The sequence below is a fragment of the Mytilus trossulus genome, chromosome 4 (assembly GCF_036588685.1).
Source record: "Mytilus trossulus isolate FHL-02 chromosome 4, PNRI_Mtr1.1.1.hap1, whole genome shotgun sequence".
Taxonomy (NCBI): Eukaryota; Metazoa; Mollusca; class Bivalvia; order Mytilida; family Mytilidae; genus Mytilus; species Mytilus trossulus.
This window is the reverse complement of record NC_086376.1, coordinates 29,330,399-29,344,988: the sequence shown is the minus strand read 5'-3', so window position 1 is coordinate 29,344,988 and position 14,590 is coordinate 29,330,399. Positions and strand designations below refer to the sequence as shown.

The 14,590-nt window shown below is 34.0% G+C and overlaps 2 protein-coding genes across 2 annotated transcripts in view; one reads left to right on the top strand and one right to left on the bottom strand.

The window, feature by feature from the left end:
- Positions 1-6,621, bottom strand: part of LOC134715052 (mortality factor 4-like protein 1) — a 28,009-nt gene extending 21,388 nt beyond the window's left edge. Inside the window, exons 1-2 of the mRNA XM_063576912.1 lie at positions 6,508-6,621; positions 3,155-3,201 (exon numbers count right to left, since the gene is read on the bottom strand). Of these exons, the coding sequence (XP_063432982.1) occupies positions 3,155-3,201; positions 6,508-6,535 (75 nt within the window). The 5' untranslated portion in view covers positions 6,536-6,621. The remainder of the gene's footprint in view (positions 1-3,154; positions 3,202-6,507) is intronic.
- A 4,042-nt stretch (positions 6,622-10,663) lies between these two features.
- LOC134715050 (polyubiquitin-C-like) lies at positions 10,664-14,347 on the top strand. Its single transcript, XM_063576911.1, has 2 exons — positions 10,664-10,794; positions 12,429-14,347. The coding sequence occupies exon 2, from the start codon at positions 12,432-12,434 to the stop codon at positions 14,259-14,261; it is 1,830 nt and encodes a 609-aa protein (XP_063432981.1). The 5' UTR covers positions 10,664-10,794; positions 12,429-12,431; the 3' UTR covers positions 14,262-14,347.
- Positions 14,348-14,590: the final 243 nt, after the last annotated feature.

Here is a 14,590-nt window from a genome sequence, read left to right as displayed (position 1 = left end):
ATAGAGACCAAGTTCTTCCAATTGATAACCTGTTGAAAGCCTAGAAGAAAGTATGTAGGTGAAGATCCGCACAAGATTTTGCTAGAACAACAACACAAATCTTTCATTTTAGTTCATAGAAATTTGAAACAGTCTAAAGAAAAACAAAAACAAAACGCAGATAAAAATAGACAAGAAATTAATTTAGAAATTGGGGATCCGGTATATTTCAAAAATCACTTAAGAAAAAGTAAATTAGACACTAAGTGGAAACCTTATTACAGAATTATTGAAAAAACTTCTCCAGTTACATTTGTCCTTAAAAACCAATTAGATGGGTCTGTTGCTAAGAAAGTCCATTTAGAACACCTTAAAAAAGCTAAGATTGATGAATGGGTTATTCCAACCAATCTAGAAGGTAGGCAATTAAGGAAAACAAATTATGTTGTACCTCCCGAGGATAGTGACGGTAGTGATAGTGAACTTCCGGTTGCTAATCCACGAGAAAGACTCATAAACCGACAAGAACGAGAAACATCTTCTGATGAGGATGATATTCCACTCGCTGAACTTAAACAAAAAATAGCAAATAGAAACCGACGTGAAAACGAGGAAGACAAATCTTCTGTCACTTCCGGTTCAAGCGAAATGTCGGATAATAATAGTTCCGATGGGTACAATTCAGAACGCAGTCAAAAAATGTCTGTTGATGAAGTTAGAATACCAAAGAAAACTAAACGAACTGTTAAAAAGTATGAAAAGAAAGACGAATTAATTCTAAGTTTTCTCTCAAACATTTCTAGTTATCTTAATAAAATGAACGACTAACATGTCGTAGACGTAGGCTTCGTGATAATTGTTTTTAAATAAATATATGTGTATATAAGATAATTTTGTTTTTATTAATCATTCTAATTCTCGCTTCAGATTGCTCGATGAAAAATTGTTGATTGTTTAGAAATCCTTTAAATATCAGTAATCTCTGAATCACAGTTTTGTTATGAAAAAGGAAGGAAAGTGAAGGTTGAATGTCAAACCTCAATTAAACAATTGTTCTATCCTAAGACTAGATAAAAGTTTATCTTATTAGCTTATTGTTCAAGTATTTGAGTTTATTTTTTTATCTTCTTATTTAAAGTAGATAACATATCGAAAAGTTATTTTTTCAAAATTAAAGCAGTGAGAACTTGAGGACGACTTTGAACTATCAAATTTAGTAAATGCATTAATTCATTAATTTATTTTTGTTGCTATATTTATAGGTATTTGTTATCAAAATATTTTTAAGTTTAATAATAGGTGTTTAGCCAAGAGAATTTAGTAATAGAGAGATTCAAATAGTCACACGATACCTTGGTGGCGATCAAATGGTGTCAACTGATGTTGAGGGCGATGGTACTGCCTACAGAGATGTTAAAATAGCTTCTGCACCATTACTGAGAACCAGCCACTAAGAACCATTATCCAGTATTGGATATTGGCTTTGATCATTGGACACAACGCAGACGTTAAGATTTACATAAAACTATACGATCACATAACTTTTTATTGGTAGAGGGAATCGTTCTACAGCATCACAGGTAGATTTTCCTGTAATGTTTCAGCCGGTGATAACTGAGCAACCTAGTCAGGGACTCTGAATTAACAGAGTAGGTAAGCTAGGTCAGTTAGGAGTAAATCAACAACGGATGGTGGATCACATGAAGGACGGATGGTGGATCACATGAAGTACGGATGGTGGATCACATGAAGGACGGATGGTGGATCACATGAAGTACGGATGATGGATCACATGAAGGACGGATGGTGGATCACATGAAGTACGGATGGTGGATCACAAGAAGTACGGATGGTGGATCACATGAAGGACGGATGGTGGATCACATGAAGTACGGATGGTGGATCACATGGAGAACGGATGGTGGATCACATGAAGTACGGATGGTGGATCACATGAAGGTCGGATGGTGGATCACATGAAGTACGGATGGTGGATCACATGAAGTTGGAATGATTGCAGAACTTCTAAATGACGGGAATTGGTGTCGCAGATAAACAAATGGATTGTTGGAGTTGACAACGACGATCAGAGGAGCAGTTCACTGGAGTCGGGGTTATGAAGACGGTCCGCAGTTGATGGTTGCGCCTTTTTCTAGGAATAAGAAGTTCCAATAGTTGATGTTACGAACTTAGTTATTCACACAAGAATTGTATGAACTATACATTGCTGAACATTCAGATGTTGTTGAACTTTTGAAATGATTTTATTTATGAATATTTTTGTTTTTTTTTGGGAAATTTGTAAGCATTCATATTGTCACCGATTTTAACTAAAATATAAATTATATTTCTTAAGAAAGGGAGGAATGTGACAATATGATAGGCGAAAAATATATATATAAATATATATAAAATATATTTATATTTATATTGATGATTATATATTCTTAAAATGTTTATTAAATTGAATAAAATAAATACAGGGGAATATCTATTAAGAAAATCATGACCTTGTAAAAGGTTGTTCAATTGACCGCTACTGCATATGAAATATTTACATGCAGATCATGAGGTGACATGTAACAATTAGTTAAACACTGGACATACGTGTATTGCATACCATGTGGAGACATGTAGCAATAACAATTAGTTAAAACACTGGACATGCGTGTATTCTTTGATCATTAATTTCCAGGTTGGCCAAAACATGTCAATTAGAGTCAACTTAATAAATATTCATCCCTGTATCTTTTAATTTAAGACTATGATGGTCAAATTAATAGAAACCTTGACACTGTTTATATTCTGTATATATACTTGTGTATTTTACTGTATAGAGGAGACCGTCCGTTATGGACACTGGTCCAGACGGGCTTGAATAAACTACTATTCCAAATAACCATATGTGGTGTTACATAAGCTTGTTCCTTTTCAAATATTTGCAGAAAATTGTGTTCTTAAAGACTTTATATGTGACAATCTTAAGCATCGTTGCCTTTTTTCGTGATGTCACAATCAAAAATTCAGAAGAAAACAAGAAAATGTGACATCATTATTAAATTTCGACCAATCGTTTGCAGAGAACAGATATTTCACTATTGAGGAGAAATACTTTTCTTACACCTATTTAGAATTGTGAATATAGCACAAAAATAAGAGAAATACAGATACATACCTTTGCTTCATATAATAAAGGTCCATGGAAGCAAAGAACTTTTTCTCCTGTAAAAAATATCATATTTGTTACTTTTATGTTTACTTAAAAAGAAAAACAATAATCATTAATATTTCACCAAATCTTCAACATGCATGTTCAATATTAAATTAATGATCCATTAAGTGGCTTCTAGGTATAACAATAAGCACCAAGATTCTGACTCTTTTAGAAACAATTTGAAACAAAAGAAAACAAGAAAGTGTCCATAGTCATGAGGCCATGGAAAATTAATTGTTGGTTTCCCCTAACATGGGAAAATTTGAAAGACCTGGCAGGCAGGCTTTTTTTTTTTTTTTTTTTGTTACCATGCATGATTTTATATCTATATGTTTTGTTTATATAGTGGAACTATAAATTTGCATATTTTCAACACTTTAAGTTGTCTCTGCAAAAAAACAATTTTTATTTTTTTTAATTTTTTTTTATATTTAATTTTTTTTTTTGATGCCCCTGGCACTCACACTGTCTTTTTCTATGTTCATGATCAGTGGACCCTGAAATTGGGATAAAAACTCTAATTCGGCATTAAGATAAGAAAGTTCATATCATAGTGAACGTGTGTGCTAAGTTTCAAGTTGATTGGACTTCAACTTCAACAAAAACTACCTTGACCAAAAACTTTAACTTAAGCCGGACAAACGGACAATCGCACAGACTAGAAAACATAATGCGTCTTTACTATTGTAGGTGAGGTATAAAAACAAATATGACAGACATAAGCAGACAAAGACAACAGTTGAACTGAGGGGCTCCTGATTCCGTCAGACACACAAAGAATGTTGCGGGGTCAAAACCCGTAGAATAAAATCTTATGGTTGTGATAATCAGATTACAAATAACTCTTGTTCCTGTTCTATTGACAGACCCTGCCAAGTGAAAGTCATATGGTTTCAAGCAAATGTGCATCTCTGATTTCCAAAAGGAATAATGACAACAGTACAATACACCTTAATTATTGCGCCCATTAACCCAAGACCTGCACATGTTGAACTATTGATGTCATACAACAATGATTTTAATTCCATTGTGGTGTCAAATACTTTCTATTATGATGCAAAAATTATACAGAACCTTTGAAATGTCCAGTAATAGCAGAGAGGAACTCCCTTCTGCACTCTACTTCATAACATCAAAACTAACACTTGAATCAGAAGTATTATTAGCAACAACAGAAAATGAAAATTACTAACATCACATAGAAGATATTCAACATTTGTTAGAGGTCTTTATTAAAGATACTGGAAGGTTTACAACAAAAAAGATAGTTCAGGTTTTATAAGGGTTAATTATTTATTTATTTATTAATTTATTTTTTTATTTTCTCTGCAGTGCAACATCATAAATACAAATGTACTTATGAGTTTTGTTCAATAGCGACATAAAATTACCGGAGTGATCAAAAATACAGAGATTATAGTGTCAAGGTGACACTCACTAAGGACAAATACTAAAATAGTGAAAAGATCTAGAAATTAGATGCATAATTTACAAATGTCGAAATGGATTTTCATTTCAAAATAAATGTTCCTTGTACATCTTTCACATGCAAAATCTTCCTTGTATAAGTCATTTATAAATGATAGCTAAACAGATAAATATTCTAGGACATGTTAGATAGGACCTTTATCCATACATGTCAAGTGACATGATATTCGTGTGTAATACACGCTTTTTCAACGGTTTACACGCGAGGATTTTATCACATGGCATGTACACGCTTTTCAGCACTTTACACGCAATTACACGCTTTTTCGTTCTTTTCATTTTTTGGTCGTTAGTGATATCGCTATTCTCGGGTTTTTATCCTTATTCGGCAATAAATACCGAAAAAATCGAAGGACAAACAGTAAAAGGTAAGTAGTTTGTGATTAGTTTTAACGATTTTGTGACTTTCTTTCAAATTCACTTTATAGGGGAAATGTGCACAGAAAGAGGTCACTTTCAGGGCCTGTACCATCGTCTAAAGTGCCGATTGTTAAGCCAAAACGAGGTGTACGGCAAGATTCAAGATTTATAAATTATATTTTGGAGTTCAATTTAAATGATCGAGTGACAAGTAACGCATAATTTGTGCATTCTATGTTGCAATGATAAAAAAACAATACATGTGAGAGGAGAAATACAATGTAGCTATTTGAATAAGCATTTAACATGTTTATCTAATGGAAATCAAATTTATAAAACATTTTTCTTTTTCAACTTCAGTTTCAGTTTCAAATCTAGCCAACACGGCAACAGATTTCTACGACCATGGGGATAAAAAATATCACAGAACTGTTGGATCAGCTCTCATAGTACCAGCTTTCTATTGATGAACTACCCAGTTTTAACCAGGCAATAGCAATGGGATCAATGGCAGAGATAATAGATGACATTTTACATTGCCAAAAAAAAAAACATTATGACATTCTTTCAAATCTTGATAAAGCTAATTCAGTCAAATATCAATTCCTACTGTGGGAGAGCCTTTTCAATTATAAAGAAATTGACACTGAATTCTGATCAGAACTTGACTATGTTACATTTGTATTGTGTGCTGTTATCAAATAAATGTAACTTAACTTGAAACTGGCAGTTGTTTTATATATGTGCCTAGTGGTGGTGCTTTAAAAGCAACATATCAGACCACTGTTTAATACAATAAAAGTTCACAGTAGAATATATATTGTTTTTTTATATTCACAAATTTGTATGAAATTATGAACATTACCACATTCATATTAACAAGTCCGCATCTACGTTACGCGTTTTCACACGCTTTTTGACATATCATGTCATGTCATGACATGATTTCCCATTGTCAGAGGTTGACATGTATGCCTTTATCTGGACTCCAGAATCGATTTTTTTTTTTAGCTATGGATTGACCCTTTTGAGATCCGGGAATTCTTTTTTCAAATTTCGTGACCTCAGGATTCCGTGTTTTAAAGCCCAGGATTTAGGGATTTCGTGTTTTTAAACCCAGAATTTCGGGATCAGGACCCCTCCTCCCCCTCTCATGTTAGGCATGACATGTTATTGTAAAAGGGGGGGGGTATCTTTTTCTGGACTTTTTGCACAGGAGCTTGTTTCCGTCTTTGAGATTTTTCGTACAAGTGTGGATAGTAAACCGCACATAGTCATTGACAGAAATAAGTGCCTGTAACTTTTTGGTGCAAGCAAGATATATTTTGGTGTGTTTGTGCCTTTTGTGGATAGCTATATTTTTTGGAATTGAAACAAAACAAAAATCCATTGCAGCGAAAAGACAGGATGCCAATCTATTTATAAATGTCAGATTCACATTATTGCTTAATTAATGCATTAAATACCTTCTTGGAACTTATATTTAGGCGGCATTTCGTTTATCCAAGCTTAGATATTCTGGGGAAATGTTTGCACATGTGTTTACGTCATCAATTTGTGTGTGAAATAATTTGAGACTGTCTAAAACACGGAAGTAAGAAAAGACGGAAATAATACCTATCCTCTAAGTTTAATATTTCTCTAAAAAAAGCTCAAAATAGATTTTAATATTGAAACGGGTTTAAAAGTTTAACAGAATGGTCTAATATATATTTCTTTTAATTTCTAATTGCATTTTGACCAAAACAATATCCGACAACTTTGAAGATCCTTGAACATAAAGTATACAATTAAGACTGGAGACCTTTATTTGATATCTTTATTCTTTAACTCGTAATGTACATTTCTCTATTCTTGCCTTATTTTGACCATAGTCTATTTTCTTGATCTTCTAGCGCCCAATCATGTATTCTCTATTCTGTATTTAATCTTCCCTTTTTTTAAATATTTTGTCGTGATTTTTCTCCTTTACTCTGCAATATCTCATTGGTTGAATTTGGATACAATAATATGTTTCAACATTTGGTGTGTACTTTAGAGGTCGTCTAATTAACCACCGAGATGATCTCCGAAGACTGCCGTCGGCCGTTATAAAATCTTATAGGGATATAAATAGATAGCGACCACGTGCAATTTGATTTTTCTATGTATGTTAGATATCGTACCGTGGCGGAAATTAAAAAGTATGTTAATCATCGTTTTGCCTGTATAAGAGGTACTTTTTTGTGATTTGAAATAGGCAATATAATGGTTCATCCTTATTTAACACCGTCAATGTTAACATTCTATTCCTTTTAAATAGTCCAGAATACAAGTGTTCAAGGCCAATCTTTAGCAGAGAGGTTTGATTAAAGGTCACATAATTACGGATGCAATGATGTCGAATTAATCAATTGCAGTTGAATACTCCATCAGCGATATGATCCAGTCCTACTTTACTTTGCCTGACAAAATTGAACCAAATTGGCTGCTAAAGGCGAAATATCACTCGCTATTTCACTTTTATTAACTGAACAAAAAAAATCATTCTTTTGTTTTCTTTATCTCGTAGCTCAGTAATGCCCTTAAATAAAGGTGTTTAAAATGTACAATTTCAATTACGAACATTAAATATAGTATATTCATACGAGTTTATCCAGATGAAAACTCTCAGTGACATGTTTGGAGTTTTGTGTTGTGTTGGGAAGAGGATAACTGACAATATACTGTCATAGCTATAGGTAGGTTGGCTCGAGGAAAATAAGGCAAGTTTATATAGAAAAAGGCGGACCAAACATGCTGCTATATATACACAGGCACTTGTCTCAGAAAAAAAAATCCTATATACCTTATTATAACAGTGTTATAATAAGGTATATAGGAAAAAAAATTCTGAGACAAGTGCCTGTGTATATATATATATATAAATGATGATCACTATCAAAGTAGCAACTCATGCATATATATTAAAAAGAATTTCTATATAGCAAACTTAATTATATGTATAAAGAATTGCGTAGACAGGACTGGCTGTAATACTTAAAAATCTAACAGTAGTCCATCATAATGAGAAGCGAATATGTGTCAATCTGGACATCTCTCTGGAACACATTCAATCAACACTTGAGCATACAGGTTGATATAAAAGAAATGCAGAGCAGCAACCATGCATAGAAGAACAAGCAATGGGAAATGGGCATTAAAAGCATGCGGGAAAGCGACATCCCAAACAACCCCCATGCAGGCTGAAAGAAGATAGCATATTTGAACGATTGTTTTTACCAAATGTGGATGTTCTGTTTTACTCTGTTGACTCCTTCTTTTCAAGAACGTCCCTTATAAAATTACTAGAACTATAGAGTCTATAATTTTTATAATCCAAGGGTAAAATCTGTTGTAGAATCTTCAACTTTCTTTTTTATTCATAGAATTATAAACTGGATGTCCTGCATTGGTATAACAGATAATGTGAAATATCATATGGGAAACCAAAAGCAAGATTAAAATTTGAGGTAAAAAAAAACACACACACACGTCATGAGTAAACTGAGTTTAATAGCAGTTGTTGATTAGATATTTCATTTCCTAAAGTTCTTTATTATAAATACTTCGCGTATATGCGTTTTCATTTCTATATGTCATATTCACAACACAAACAAGGTTTCTGCTTTCCGGTGAATATTCCATGTGGAGGGAAGCATTCATTATATAGTCCTTTAGTTATAAACAACCAATTCTACTTTCGTAAAACTTTATTTGAAGCTGTTTCCAACTCTAATTGGCATGTTTAGACCGTTATAGCCTGGGATCCTGGCTAATCTTGTCAGTATTGCAAGACGCCGGGATGTCTCGTTCAACGTGTTCTGCTTTATATTTTATTTAACGTGCACTATCTTGATTTTCAAAGTCGTTTTTTGCGTGCTCGGCATTTTCAAATAACTTGAATTCAAACGCTTGGGATCTCAGTCAAGAAATGTTTTTTTAAAAGCCGTAAACCAATTATATCATAAATATGTATACTAAATCGGGAATATCAAGTAAAACAAAAAGTTAATATATACAAGAAGACAGTGAATCAGTCACAAAAGGTTCACATAAAAGTATTTATTTCAAGTTTCGTGCAACGTTCATTTAATTAGGCCTTGAAATTGTTTCACGTTCACTCGATCAGGCCACTGTGGATCAGGCACTGAGACCGCTCAGTTACCACTATATGTTATGCTAAAATTGTTTTCGAATTGTCGCCAAAAAATTGATTGTCTTTCGCCAAAGGCGAAAAAAAAAGTTTGTCCAGAACCCCCCCCCCCCCCCCCCCGTCCCAGAAGGTATCAGGTCCGTTCGCGCCCAATATACTTTCGCACCCTACACGTTCGCACCTCGCATGTTCGCACCCAAGGTCCGTTCGCACTCTACACGTTCGCGCCCAATTTTAATACAAATTCCAGTTGAATAATTGGAAAATCGTGATTGTTGTTTTTAAATGCTTTGATGTAAGGGACCTACCATTTGATTTTTATGGGGGGGGGGGGGGGGGGGGGGGCTAGGATGAAATTTGAAGAAAAAAAAGGCAGGACAGGAGTTTTGAGTAAAAAAAAAGGCAGGATGAGCATCTTGGTAAAAAAAAAAGGCAGGATGACAATTTGGGTAAAAAAAGTCAGGATAAACTAGTAAAAAAAAAGGCAGGACCGAATAGAGTAAAAAATAAAAAGGCAGGACAGAGATTACAACTAAAAAAAAAAGCAGGACAAAATTTTTCATCCTAGCCCCCCCCCCCATAAAAATCAAATGGTAGCTCCCTAAATACTGAATGTATTTATAGCTTGGTATGAGTAAATGATTGAATATTTTAAATGAAAAACACAAAAGAAAATTGTTTTTAACAGCTTGGTCCCTTTGATCTGAAACAATGACATAATAAAATATGCAATACACTATTAATATATAAACCAAAACATGATAAAATTTATTCAACGCACAAAAAAAAACGTAGTCAGAATCTCACTTCATTTTGAAACAAGTCAATGAAACAAAGTTATAGGCAATACACTAAACAAAACATGATTAAGTGTTATTCAATACAAAATAAAACGTTGACAGAATCCCACTTTAATTAGAAAGGAATATTATTTTTTTAACAATACACTCTCAAAAACATGATTAAGATTTATTCAACACATAAAAAATGCTGTCTCGCTTTATTTTGAGACAATGGAATCAATTATACTTTTAAGAATACCTACTTGCCAAAACTTGATATCAAAGTTATTAAACACAAAACCAATTAAAATTGGGCGCGAACATGTAGGGTGCGAACGGACTTTGGGTGCGAACATGGTGGGGTGCGAAAGTGAAAGGGAGCGAACATGAGAGGGTGCGAACGTGAATGGGCGCGAACGGACCCGGATTCGTCCCAGAAGATCAAATGGTTGCTGCCTAAAAGCCGGAATCAACTTCAAGCAGCAAAACGTTTGAGCGAAAAAAAAATGGAATTCAGTACTGAAACGTAATATTATTTGCATATACATGTATAATAGATCATAATAGATATGAGAGTGTGTTTAAAAATAGAAAATATTATTGCGCGAAGTCTAACTTTAGTAATAATTATAATAATTATGACGTAATGTCCAGAACTTTCCAATCACAAAGGATGAAAATAGTCACATGATCTATTGCTATAAATACTAAAAACCCGCCGTCTTTCTGCATAGACGCAACTAACGACGAAGAGAAATTAGAGCTCATTACACAAGAAAACTATAATATAAGAATTGGTAAGTGTATATTAAAACAAGATATTTAATTTATTAACAAAGATGTGTAAACGTAAGGCAATACCATTATTATTCCTATTTGTTTTCTTGATTTAGAAGTTTGCGCAGAACAAATTATTCATTCAGTCGCCATATTGAAAATATTTTCATTTTATATTTCTTCTGATATTTTTCTCCAAACAGAATCAAATCCATTAATTTCGCATGGATCCTGTCACACTTTATTTATGTTCCTAACAAATTCATTTCGTTTTGATGAACTAAAGGATGGTTTCTCTGTCATCAATAGTATTGTTTATACCTGTTGAACTTGGACTCGCCTTTTTGTTTTGAAATAAAATGGAATAAATAAAGAATAAGAAATATTTTCAACCATTCAATTTTAAACGGGTTATTAAGGGGAACTTTTTCATGCTTTTCATATTTTATAAAATAAAGATTGATGTGTCACTGTTAAACCGGATTTCAGTGTTTAGTTCTAACCAGTTGAAACCTTTCCTGGTGAATTACTTTTCCTGGTCTGCTTCAAGAAGAAGGAAGCAGTAAAATAATAGCATGATGAATCAAAACATATTTACATGAACTATTGTCTTGTGAACATTTTTTTGTAATTTCCAGTGTCCTGCTGGACTTCATTTCCCGTTTTCACAGCACATTAATTTGACTTAAAAACACACTTGCAAAAAAATGGCAATCCTGTGTCACACTAAGACCCTAAGCACTGTGTTTCATCAGTACACCAGATATAGGTACTAACCAAGCGGGCATGATTGATTTTGACCTTACACGGTAACGAAAATCTTTGTTTTGCTTTATCAATATTTAATGTACATTTCTCTACATGTGAAATTCCTGCTCCGAAATAATTTTCGCATCGATATTTTCCTATTCTTAAAACAACTTTGATATTTAAATATGAACAATAAACTTGTACATGCGCAAATAGTTGTGAATGTCAACACCAACTTTCAATTTCGATACAGTTGTTGAGACATTTACATGTTTTATATGAAAGAAACCTAAAACAAGACAAAAGCAATAGTTACCAATCATAAACCTACCTGTGTTTACTCATTCCTTGAAACTTTTTGGGTAATAAACGAGTTTGAAAATAAAGTTTTTGTGTACGGTGTACAACAACTTAACTATGCACCGTACATAAGGGTTTATGTGGCCAGCTAAACACCGTACACAACACTTCTTTTGGGATAAAATATCGAAAAATAACATGTATGAATGATTTCAATGCCAATTATTGAAACAGCCAACTTATTACACACACACACACACATTGACCTATCAGAAAAAGAGTTGCAATGAATATAGAATTATATCGGATGAGACGAGGGCCAACTTCTTTTACAAGTATTTGCAGATGCTTTTAGTAATCCCTCTTGTTCTGTGAAATTAATGAGACATGTACATCTCTTATCAACTTACAACCAAAACATTTCTTAAAACAGCAATTATGTTTAAGATCAAAATCACTCACGCCCTCTTGGTTAGTACCTACATCCGCTGTACTATGATTTTAAATATTTCTGACCATTAAGATGGGTAACTTACTTAATATTAAACCTTAATGATGCTTTATCAATTGACAATTTTCTTAATCATTTAAATTTATTTTTCAGACAATGCAGATCTTTGTTAAAACACTTACTGGTAAAACCATCACCCTAGAGGTTGAACCATCAGATACCATTGAGAATGTCAAAGCTAAGATTCAAGACAAAGAAGGTATCCCACCAGATCAACAGAGATTAATCTTTGCAGGAAAACAACTTGAAGATGGCAGAACACTGTCCGACTACAACATTCAAAAGGAGTCAACACTCCATCTTGTGCTCCGTCTGAGAGGAGGTATGCAGATTTTTGTCAAAACGCTAACTGGCAAAACCATCACCCTAGAGGTTGAACCATCAGATACCATTGAGAATGTCAAAGCTAAGATTCAAGACAAAGAAGGTATCCCACCAGATCAACAGAGATTAATCTTTGCAGGAAAACAACTTGAAGATGGCCGAACCCTATCAGATTACAACATTCAAAAGGAGTCAACACTCCATCTTGTGCTCCGTCTGAGAGGAGGTATGCAGATTTTTGTCAAAACACTAACTGGCAAAACAATCACCTTAGAGGTTGAACCATCAGATACCATTGAGAATGTCAAAGCTAAGATTCAAGACAAAGAAGGTATCCCACCAGATCAACAGAGATTAATCTTTGCAGGAAAACAACTTGAAGATGGCCGAACACTGTCAGACTACAACATTCAAAAGGAGTCAACACTCCATCTTGTGCTCCGTCTGAGAGGAGGTATGCAGATTTTTGTCAAAACACTAACTGGCAAAACAATCACCTTAGAGGTTGAACCATCAGATACCATTGAGAATGTCAAAGCTAAGATTCAAGACAAAGAAGGTATCCCACCAGATCAACAGAGATTAATCTTCACAGGAAAACAACTTGAAGATGGCCGAACCCTATCAGATTACAACATTCAAAAGGAGTCAACACTCCATCTTGTGCTCCGTCTGAGAGGAGGTATGCAGATTTTTGTCAAAACATTAACTGGTAAAACAATCACTCTAGAGGTTGAACCATCAGATACCATTGAGAATGTCAAAGCTAAGATTCAAGACAAAGAAGGTATCCCACCAGATCAACAGAGATTAATCTTCGCAGGAAAACAACTTGAAGATGGCAGAACACTGTCAGACTACAACATTCAAAAGGAGTCAACACTCCATCTTGTGCTCCGTCTGAGAGGAGGTATGCAGATTTTTGTCAAAACGCTAACTGGCAAAACCATCACCCTAGAGGTTGAACCATCAGATACCATTGAGAATGTCAAAGCTAAGATTCAAGACAAAGAAGGTATCCCACCAGATCAACAGAGATTAATCTTTGCAGGAAAACAACTTGAAGATGGCCGAACACTGTCAGACTACAACATTCAAAAGGAGTCAACACTCCATCTTGTGCTCCGTCTGAGAGGAGGTATGCAGATTTTTGTCAAAACACTAACTGGCAAAACAATCACCTTAGAGGTTGAACCATCAGATACCATTGAGAATGTCAAAGCTAAGATTCAAGACAAAGAAGGTATCCCACCAGATCAACAGAGATTAATCTTCGCAGGAAAACAACTTGAAGATGGCCGAACCCTATCAGATTACAACATTCAAAAGGAGTCAACACTCCATCTTGTGCTCCGTCTGAGAGGAGGTATGCAGATTTTTGTCAAAACATTAACTGGTAAAACAATCACTCTAGAGGTTGAACCATCAGATACCATTGAGAATGTCAAAGCTAAGATTCAAGACAAAGAAGGTATCCCACCAGATCAACAGAGATTAATCTTTGCAGGAAAACAACTTGAAGATGGAAGGACACTGTCTGATTACAACATTCAAAAAGAATCCACACTCCATCTGGTATTGCGTCTACGTGGTGGAAATTAAACTGAACAAACATTTTACCTTTTAAACGTAACACTTACAAGAAAGAAACTTTTGTGCAATTGATCAATAAAGTTAACTACACTATACTTAATAATCTTTATTGATTGCAACTTTAAAAAAAATAGTATTTAAAAAAAGATTGCCAACATAGGTTTAAATTTGGTTTCATTTAAAATTTTGTATTTATTACTAATTAGATGCCTTATGCTATGAAGTTTCCGTCTGTCATGTCCATTGTCCTTGACCTCATCTTCATGGTTCAGTCACTCAGTGACTACTTGAAAAGATAAAATTTTTGTAATATCTACTAAATTCTAGTAATAGGATAA

Bases quoted from the DNA above. Each gene is read 5' to 3' on its own strand.
- LOC134715050 (XM_063576911.1), top strand. From the start codon at position 12,432: ATGCAGATCTTTGTTAAAACACTTACTGGTAAAACCATCACCCTAGAG.